The 11,032-nt window shown below is 34.6% G+C and overlaps 1 protein-coding gene across 1 annotated transcript in view; it reads left to right on the forward strand.

Moving 5' to 3' along the window:
* The window catches only part of LOC134248991 (uncharacterized), a 47,548-nt gene extending 36,720 nt beyond the window's left edge, over positions 1–10,828 (forward strand). Inside the window, exons 4-6 of the mRNA XM_062731369.1 lie at positions 8,285–8,350; positions 9,667–9,735; positions 9,922–10,828. Of these exons, the coding sequence (XP_062587353.1) occupies positions 9,992–10,828 (837 nt within the window). The 5' untranslated portion in view covers positions 8,285–8,350; positions 9,667–9,735; positions 9,922–9,991. The remainder of the gene's footprint in view (positions 1–8,284; positions 8,351–9,666; positions 9,736–9,921) is intronic.
* The last annotated feature ends 204 nt before the right edge of the window (positions 10,829–11,032 follow it).

The raw sequence follows: 11,032 nt of genomic DNA on the forward strand, positions 1-11,032 counted from the left end.
AAAATTCCGAGAATCTAAATTAAATTTTGATATCTTTATAACGCAATTGACTTAGATTTTGTAATTTATGGAAAATTTCTATCTTTATCATGTTTATATAAAGTAATGATACAAATAATAAGTTCTTATAGTTTTAGTCTAATAATTTTCATTGTACATACGCCATATATGGCTTTAAATGATTCAAGATGAAAACAGAATGATTTTTGCTTCGATTTAATTAGACGAACTAGACTAAAGTGAATGACCAGAAAAGGAATATTTAAATTTTTTTTTTCATTTTTTTAAAATCATTAATTTATATATGATTAAATTTTACTAGCAAAAATTAAATTAAACTTTAATTTTAAAAAGAATCATCTGTAGTTAATACCCTGACTTTTTTCAGAAAAAACTTTTTTCAATGTTACTTTTTAATTTTTGCCTCTATATTTGGGCTTGTCACTTTTTACTCGGGGATAGTAACTTTATTGCCACCAAGCTATGGATTAGTACTTGATTTCCTTTATTGCACAGCGATGACTATGATTTAATGGCACAAAAAGCTAATAGGTTTACGTATATGAATTTATATGATTAATGCTTACTTGTGATTTTAGGATAACTGGAGATAATGATTCCTTTTTTCCATTGATATTACATAAATATTTTCCTAAGTATTATGTAACAATAAATTGGTTTAGATTTTTTTGATAAGAGTAGATTTCAATATGTAACAGGTCAAACAGGAACTTCAATTGGGAACGTAGCAGACAACACTCTCATCAGAAGATGACCCTCAGAAATAGGACAATTGTAAGTAATCAGTAAAATGAACAGGAATACTTCATGCCAACCATAAAATTTTAGAGACATTTTCGCTTTTTAAATTAGAAGAGATAGAGGGAAAAACTTGTACATGCTACATAATTACTAGGCAACCAACCTTTAACTACAGGAATGCTTTTGGTATGTGCAATACAGCTACATAAAACCTCTTTAGTATTCATGTTAAAGACCCAATTTTTTTACCGTACGGTTACCTGAGGAGGGGGAGTGGTCTTAGTAATAGTGGTGTTATTTACCTGGAGACCCCCAATACCCAAGATGTCAAAAATCTATATACACGTAGCATTACACATGAAGTCTGTGTCTGGTGATCAGGGTCAATATTCCGTGTTTCGTGTCTAAATTTGAGTGAAACTACTTGAAATAATTGAAATATTTCAATAAATTAAAAAAAAAATACTTTCAGTGATATATAATGAAGAAAAAAATTATATACAGAAATATCGTTTTTATATTTAAAAAAAAAATGACAAATTAAAGAAAAGAACACAGTGTAGAAATACAAAGTAAACATATCTTTTTTAATTAAACTTGTGTAAATATCAAAATTTAAAAAAAAAAAAAATATTCCATTCATAGGTAGGCCTATCCGTCGTGTGAACATATACTATGTCCCGTACCACGATAGGAATATTGCCTACGTTCTGATCAACAATAGTGTCAAAAATATTCCCTATTTCCGGGTGTTCGTGTGTTTAATTTTTTTTATTGTTTGCAAGATTTCTTTTATACTTTTAAGAATTGATCTTTGGCTGTATATATTCACTTTTTAATTTCGAATATTGGGTATTGACAGATGTAAGGAAATTCGAACTAAAAGTTACAATCTCGAAACTCCTAGCTGTTTTCATTTCAGAACTTTACAACAGAACATGGTATAGATTGTATTCATATATACGTAGATAAAACATAGGATAAATGATTTTTTTTATCCGTGCCGTTTGTGCTAAATATCTTTTCTTATTTATCATATTGCAATTTTAATCGGCAATTAGCGTTTCTGTGCACGGACTGGTCTAAATTCTACAGAGCAGATATCTTGGACGACATATCGCCTAAAATACAATATAGCCGTTGAGATTAAAAGCAAATATTTTATGAAGTCATGTTTTAATTATCTACTCTCAATTGTTTTTAAAATAAAATTTTACCAAGACTCTTTTTTTAACCCCCGTGTATACAAGGCGGCTACATAAAAGTGTTTAATGCGTGACCAGGCAATCGTTTTCAAAGGACACAAACTCAGACTATCAGTTGGCACGGGTAGCTGACCTGTCAATCAAATCAGAAGCTATTGTTTTTTTAATGATTGACAGGCGGTAAATTATTGATCTTGAATCAGGTAGATTTTGGGGGCGTTAACATAAAATTGGGTGTTTAAGTTTGAGAAAGTACCTTAGTATTTTTTCTAGTGTTTGCCAACATTTTCATGCACACTGTTTGCTTGTTTGTAATATCATTTTATTTTTAATTAAATTCTTCAGATGCCCTTTACCTTTGCCAGTTTTGAATCATTTGTTTTAAGGGCATCTGAGGGTTGGTTCCAGAACTTAATTAATTGTAAAGTAAATACTGGGGTACTATACGGTCATAGGTTATGTTATACATGTATAACATTTTGTTCTGATAGAGGTGGCATACAGAAAAAGAAACAATACTTAGTCTAGATATCACTTCAAAGGAATAAAACAGCCTCATCTTGTAGGTGTAATTAATTTAAGGATCACTACTTCATGTCTGATGTGCTGAAAGTTATTCATAATCTGTTTGACTGTAACTTTTCATATTTTCAACTTCTATCCAGCTTAGTCAATTTTAATTAGATTTTGTGCAAAGCATACCCCAGGGATGGAGTGTCAAGTGTATCTCTGTCCCTGTCAATATAATTTCAAAGCAGTTTGGGTCAATTTTAAATCCTCTGAGCAGAACCATTGGGCTAAAAACAATACTAATGTAAAAGCTTTATCATTAATTTTAGAGATGTTTTTGAAGATTATGTACCCCTAATGTACTGATAATGTTACATTAGAAGTCTAAAAATTGCAAGGAATAAGTTTAAAATATTTTAAAATCTCCTTCTTAACAATCAGAAACTAACATACTGTCTAATTAATATGGAACATCGTTTTGTGTGTTGAATGATGATTCCATTTTGAAAAAAATTGTGGCGGATGGGGGTAGGATGAAGATGCAATTAAACATAGAAGAAAAAAAAGAGTTGATAGAATTTAGTTTTTTCATCCATTTTATTTATTAATCCATATTTCTGAATAAGAAATATACTTCTACTTCTTGGTTGGGTTTAGTCAACATAAAGGGTGATCTTGCTGTTGTCAAGAAAAGCATGTTATATACGGCAAAGAAATGCCTTTATCTAATTGCAGAATGAATAAAATGGACAGAGGCAGAACTGAATGAGATGCATGAAATGAGGAATATTTCAAAGATTGCCTGAGCATAACCACTGCTTCTGGATAAACATATGGCAATATAAAAGAGCAGGGTCAGTGGATGTATCATACAGTATAGGCCATGAGAGACCCTGAGGAAGAAAGTATTGAACAGAAACAAGAATAAAACCATTTTGACATTTATTGAAATATAGGATCAAAGTCTTACATGTAAAATTTGGGCATGTAATGACTTTTCTCTAGCTCTAAGACTTATAACAGTGATGATTTGATTTAATATCTTTATCCCGATTTGTCGAAAAGATTTGGACATAGTGCATCAATTATTTTAAAGTTTTGGTACAAGGAATTCATTCATTGTACTTGTAACTGAGTTTTCTGGTGCGACACTGTTTTATTTGGCTTCAAAACTAAGTTTGTGATTTCCAAACCAGATTAATGATATAATGTAATATCTTTTAACATCTATTTAATCCATTCTTTTACATCTCAGAAGTATTTTTATTATTACAGGGAAAATATGCATTGTACATGTATCTGTAATAAACAGGATTATAGAAATTATCCATATAATACAACACAATCTTAGCAACTGAAGGCAAATATTTTATCAAGGGTGTGCTTTTTTTATCAATATGGTTTTCGGCATCTTGCTCTACCTGTAATGACTTGCTCCAAATTCCAATATTTAAATTTAAATTTTGCAAACATGGTTATAAAATTCTTTAAAAGCCAAATAGTTTAGGCACAAAGTGCTTATATATTTCCTATCATTTGTAAAGTGTACACTGAATGAGATGTGGAATATTAGAATTAAAGTATTAAATATGTTTTGGACTTATGTATGCTTATGCAGATAAATTTGAATTCAGCTAGGGAAGGTAAATGTCATACTTATTGGGTTTGCAATCTAATGCAAGAGTATAAATATCCAAGACAAATTTGACAATTTTAATGAAGGGTTTAAGTAACCCAAGAAGAATTGGACAGGTTAACATCACTTGTTGCGTTTTATTCTAATGTTGGGATGTAATATCCAAGAAGAGTTGAACCAATGTCCAATACCTATTGGGTTTTCTTTCTTATGAAAAAAAATTGAGTAAGCCAAGAAGAATGTCCAATACCTTTTAGTTTATATACTATTGAAGGGATGAAGATATCCAAGAGGAATTGGACAGGTGTCCATTACATGTTGGGTACACGTTGGGTAGTATTCTAATGAGGAGATTCTCAAGAAACCCAAGAATTAGACAAGTGTCCATTGCTTGTTGGGTGGGATGTAGATATCCAAGAGGAGTTGGACGGATGTCCATTACCTGTTGGATGCTATTCTGATGAAATAATTCAAGAAACCCAAGAAGAATTGGACAAGTGTCCATTACCTGTTGGGTGGGATGTAGATATCCAAGAGGATTAGGACAGGTGTCCATTACCTGTTGGGTGGTATGTTGATGATGTAATTCAAGAAATCCAAGAATTAGACAAGTGTCCATTGCATGTTGGGTGGGATGTAGATATCCAAGAGGAGTTGGACAGATGTCCATTACCTGTTGGGTGGTATTCTGATGAAACAATTCAAAAAACCCAAGAAGAATTGGACAAGCGTCCATTACCTGTTGGGTGGGATGTAGACATCCAAGAGGAGTTGGACAGGTGTCCATTACCTGTCGGGTGGTAAATTCTGATGAAACAATTCAAGAAACCCAAGAAGAATTGGACAAGTGTCCATTACCTGTTGGGTGGGATGTAGATATCCAAGAGGAGTTGGACAGGTGTCCATTACCTGTTGGGTTGTATTTTGATGATGCAATTCAAGAAACCCAAGATTTAGACAAGTGTCCATTGCCTGTTGGGTGGGATGTAGATATCCAAGAGGAGATGGACAGATGTCCATTACCTGTTGGGTGGTATTCTGATGAAACAATTCAAGAAACCCAAGAAGAATTGGACAAGTGTCCATTACCTGTTGGGTGGGATGTAGATATCCAAGAGGAGTTGGACAAGTGTCCATTACCTGTTGGGTTGTATTTTGATGAGGAGATTCAAGAAACCCAAATAGAATTGGACAATGTACACATGTTCAATTGTTCTTGGGTAGTTTAATCCCTTCGTCAAAATACAACCCAACAGGTATTGGACACCTGTCCAATGCCTGTTGGATACCTTCATTCTGTCCAACATGTAATGGGCATTTGCTTATTATTAACTGGTCATGACTCAAAAAGTGTTCTCCTTAAATACTTAATTTTGTTATTCAAGAAAGGTTGAACAGAGTCTGAGATGTGTTGAGTTGTGTTTTCACAATTCAGTTTTCTTGCACTTAGGTATTCATATATTTTAATATTAGATATTTTGAAATATACAGGTGTATATCCCTATTGCTAAGAACAGATTAGTTAGGTGTTACAATAAAAGAGCTATATCACAGAAATTGACAAAAATATGAGTTCAAAACCAAAGGTTTTCAGTCCTGTCTGAATTTACCAGCAAATATTAAATATATAATAAATTTGAAATGAATAAAAAACAATAAGAAAAAATCCAATAAAATACGGACACGAGAATTAATATCCAATAAGATTTGAACAGTAACTACCCAAATAATGCTCTCTCGTGTATACACTTTTTTTGTATCCAATAAGCAGTATCCAATAGGACTTGGACTTGATGTACCCAATATATAACCAAATGTGTGTCCGTCCGTCTGTCCGTCTGTCTGTCCGTCCGTCCGTCCGTAAACTTTTCACATTTTCGACTTCTTCTCAAAAACCACTGGGCCAATTTTGACCAAACTTGGTACAAAGCATCCTTGGGTGAAGGGAAATTTAAATTGTTAAAATGAAGGGACTTATCCCCTCGCAAGGGGAGATAATCAAGAAAAGACAAAAATTGGGTGGGGTCATTAAAAAATCTTCTTCTCAAGAATCACTGGGCCAGAAAAGCTGAAACTTACGTGGAATTATTCTGGGGTAGTGTAGATTCTAAATTGTTCAAATCATGACCCCTGGGGATTGGGCGGGGCCACAATGGGGAATCAAAATTTTACATAGAAATATAAAGGAAAAATCTTTGAAAATCTTCTTCTCAAGAACCACTGTGCCAGGAAAGCTGAAACTTTTGTGGAAGCATCCTTGGATAGTGTAGATTCTAAATTATTCAAATCATAACCCCCGGGGATTGGGCGGGGCCACAATGGGGAATCAAAGTTTTACATAGAAATATAAAGGAAAATTCTTGGAAAATTTTCTTCTCAAGAACCACTGTGCCTGAAAAGCTGAAACTTATATGGAAACATCCTGGAAAAGTGTAGATTCTAAATTGTTCAAATCATGTCCCCCGGGGGTTGGGCGGGGCCACAATGGGGAATCAAAATTTTACATAGAAATATATAGGAAACATCTTTCAAAATCTTCTTCTCAAGAACCACTGTACCTGAAACTTATATGGAAGCATCCTTGGAAAGTGTAGATTCTAAATTGTCAAAATCTTGACCCCTGGGGATTGGGCGGGGCCACAATGGGGAATCAAAATTTTACATAGAAATATATAGGAAAAATCTTTGAAAATCTTCTTCTCAAGAACCACTGTGCCAGAAAAGCTGAAACTTATGTGGAAACATCCTGGAGTAGTGTAGATTCTAAATTGTTCAAATCATAACCCCCGGGGATTGGGCGGGGCCACAATTGGGAATCAAAGTTTTACATAGAAATATATAGGAAAAATCTTTGAAAATCTTTTTCTCAAGAACCATTGTGCCTGAAAAGCTGAAACTTATATTGAAGCATCCTGGGGTAGTGTAGATTCTAAATTGTTCAAATCATGACCCCTGGGGATTGGGCGGGGACCAGAAAAGCTGAAACTTATATATGAAAGCATCCTGGGGTAGTGTAGATTTCAAATTGTCTAAATTATGATCAGTGGGGTAGGGTGAGGTCACAATATGTATTACAAGGGGTAAATCTAGTAAAGTACAGAATTGTCAGAGCTTCTCAGGTGAGCGATGTGGCCCATGGGCCTCTTGTTTAGCTCACCTGAGCTGAAATATCAAGTGAGTTATTCTGATCACCTGTTGTCTGTCTGTAAACTTTTCATATTTTCGACTTCTTCTGAAGAACCACTGGGCCAATTTCAAGCAAACATGGCACACAGTATCCTTTGATGAAGGGGATTGAAATTTGTTCAAATGAAAGGCCAAGCTCTCTTCCAAGGGGAGATAATTATGAATTAGCAAAAAGTTAATTGCATCTTTTAAAAATCTTCTTCTCCAAAACCCTTGGGCCAGGAAAGATGAAACTCATGTTGAAGCATCCTCAGGTAGTGTAGATTCAAGTTCAAATCATGACCCCTGGAGGTAGGGCGGGGCCAAATTGGCCGACCAAAGTTTTACAAAGAAATTTAAAGGAAAATTTTTAAAAAATCTTCTTCTCAAGAATGACAACGCCATAATTCATCATATTTAATTGAAAGCATCCTCAGGTAGTGTAGATTCCATTTCCTTCAAATTTTGACCCCCGGGGTCAGGGAAGATCCACAATGGTCGACCAAAGTTTTACATAGAAATATGTACGAAAATTCTTTAAAAATTTTCTTCTAAAAATAGCAAGGCCATAATTGATCATATTCATATGGAAGCATCCTCAGGTTGTGCAGATACAAGTTTGTTCAAATTATGACCCCCGGGAGGTAGGGAAGGGCCACAATGGTCGACCAAAGTTTTACATAGAAATATATAGGAAAATTCTTATCTTCTCAAGAATAGCAAAGCAATGATTGGTCATGGGACTACTTCAATTACTTTCGGGTTTAAACTTTTCAATAATAAACCAATTTGTATTTTTTCCTAGCCATAGTGCTCAGGTGAGCGATGTCGCCAATTGGCCTCTTGTTTAATATAACGGGTTGGTATTTTAAAGACTTGACAAAATTTGGGTCTACATTTACATGAATAATCTAAAATATACTATTACAATAACATTTATTTAGTCTTTTAAAACACTGAAGCTATACAGAAATATTTACTCATTATACTGAGTTTGTTTTGACAGGTCTCCCAGGATGTGCTGTTTAACTATGTAAAGCTAAAGAAGAGGAAGAAATCACCATTTTGACAGGTTTAACTAATGCCTAATAACTAAGTCATGTATGTGAAGTAGGGGGTAGGTAGGGTGGGCCACAATTGGAAATTTATAAGTACAATTTACAATAATTTACAATGGGAGGGAGGGGGTCAAATGAATAAATAGGGAAAATCATCTGCTCAAAAACAGTAATGGTATTTGTTGTATGGAAGCATCATCAGGTAGTTGGTAGTTAGAATAATCTAACTGTGTCTCGGTACAGGCCCTCACCACAGTTATAATACGTCCCATATACTTGCAACGTAGGAAATCGGAGCGGATCCGCTCCGAAACGATTTTGAAGAAATATAAAATGATTTGCACTGGGAATAACTACCAAAATAATCAAACAAACCTTGTTGAGATTGCTTATGCCTTTTATCCCAAAAAATAATCCATATAAATACGTAAATCCAATTAATTTTTTCAACGTTTTTCTCTCCATTCAAATGTTTACATTCGGAACTCTCTAGATTGTTCCTAGTAAATGCACTATCGCCCATGTTTCTTTCTGCTACATTACGAATACACGGAACGAATTCTATCGTTTAACCGGGTCCGTAGGACAATATCATTTTAACGATAGAACATTCTATCTAGGTAGTTGGTAGTTTAAAATTTTAGATCCCCCCCATCTAAACTACTCAATACTGTAGTGATTTCTGCTTTTATTTCTTAGCCAGTGAAAAAAAAAAAAACTTTTCTTTCTTAGCCAGTGAAAAAAAACAAACTTTTCTTTCTTAGCCAGTGAGTCCCATGGGAATCCGGGTTAGAATAGGTCCTCAGTACCCCTTGCTTGTCGTAAAAGGCGAATAAATGGGGCGGTCCTTCGGATGAGACCATATAAACCGAGGCCCCGTGTCACAGCAGGTGTGGCACGATAAAGATCCCTCCCTGCTCAAAGGCCGTTAGTGCCGAGCATAGGCCAAAATCTGGAGAGGGATGTTAAACAGTATACAATCTATCAATCTTAGCCAGTGTGCTCAGGTGAGCGATGTGGCCCATGGGCCTCTTGTTATAACTGTGTTAAAATACACAGTAATCATACCTATCTATAGAGTCTCATAGTTACTGTAGAACTTTTCTTTCTAACACTTTATTGTAATAAATATGAATTAGTAATGGTAAGTATGCAGTTTTTATCATGATTTTTCTTCTGTAAATTATAAAGTTTACAGACTGAATTGTAAATACAATGTTATTGAATGTCATGTTTTAAATGATTTCATGGTAACATCTGTAAGAATCTGAACTGTTTTCCAGTATGGCACAATTTATATGTGTTTTAATTATAAATATTGCTTTGTTAGACAGGTTTAATTGAGAACACTTGGAGGCTGCTATGAATGGAGACAAAGCATTGAGAAGCCAGAGTCAAGGTATTTATGTTTATCTGGTAAATCTAATTTAAAATTGTTTAACACAGTATAATATTTACAACCAAAATAAATAAACATATATTAAGTTCTTACAACCAAAACATTTTACAATGAGTACATTTGTTATTTATAAACAGAGATGTGTTCCTGATGTAGATAATTCTAGAACAATGTTGTAATTTACAGAGAGATCTCCCTGACTGAAATCCACACAGGATTATAAAGTCACAGGAAACAGAAATAGAAGTCTGGTGTGATGTATAAATACGTGTTACAGAAATCTGTCACAGTGTCTGGGGTTAGTGGGTGTAATCACATTACCCATGTGTCAACAGACCGGGTCTGGATCAGTGATGGTGAAGGCAATCTCATCTTAACTAACACGACAGGAGACACACTAGATCAAGTGACAGGTTTATATCAATATGGTTATGGAGTACATACTGTGACTAGTGATAATGAATTGATTTATATAGACAGTGAATATAACATCATAAAACTGTCTACAAATAAAGTAAAGACGACACTGATACCATACACATCACCATGGAGACGAGAGTGTGTCTACAGCTCCCCCTCCACTGGAGACCTACTGGTCGGGATACGTAGATATACTGATACATGGGCAGGCAAGGTAAACCGTTACTCCAACACAGGAGAACACATACAGACCATACAGCACGACAACACAGGTCAGGAACTGTATAGTTATCCTGACTACATCACAGAGAACCGCAATGGAGATGTTATTGTGTCTGACTCATGGAGTGGTGTAGTGGTGACAGACAGAAGAGGGAGACATCGGTTTACCTACACAGGACCTCCATCAGGATCAGGACTAGAACCAGGTGGAATCTGTACTGACGCGCTGTCACACATCCTGCTGTGTGATTTTATCACCAACACAATACATATCATTGATAGAGACGGTAACTATCTGACAGAGATAGTTACAGTACAACACGGGATAGACAGACCATGGAGCCTGAGTTATGATGACAACACCCGCTCTGTCTGGGTAGGATCATACAACACAGTGAACATCTACAGACTTATCTATGATTGGGATAATCTGACTGGTAAGTTATACTGAAGTATAATGTTTGTTTACAATGTTTAGTGTGTATGATATAGTATAGTCATTGTTTTATGTGTAATTACAAGACATTAACCAGAAATTATCATAGTGATAACTTTTAAGTAAAAATACATTACATGGTTAATTAAATTCTAACTTGTGTTATGTAACAAGAAATGTTTTTAAAAAAAAGGATATTAATTGATAAGTTGTCAAATT

This window comes from Saccostrea cucullata, unplaced genomic scaffold, assembly GCF_032062105.1.
Source record: "Saccostrea cucullata isolate Sc308-1 unplaced genomic scaffold, CSIRO_AGI_Scuc_v1 ctg1791, whole genome shotgun sequence".
Lineage (NCBI taxonomy): Eukaryota > Metazoa > Mollusca > Bivalvia > Ostreida > Ostreidae > Saccostrea > Saccostrea cuccullata.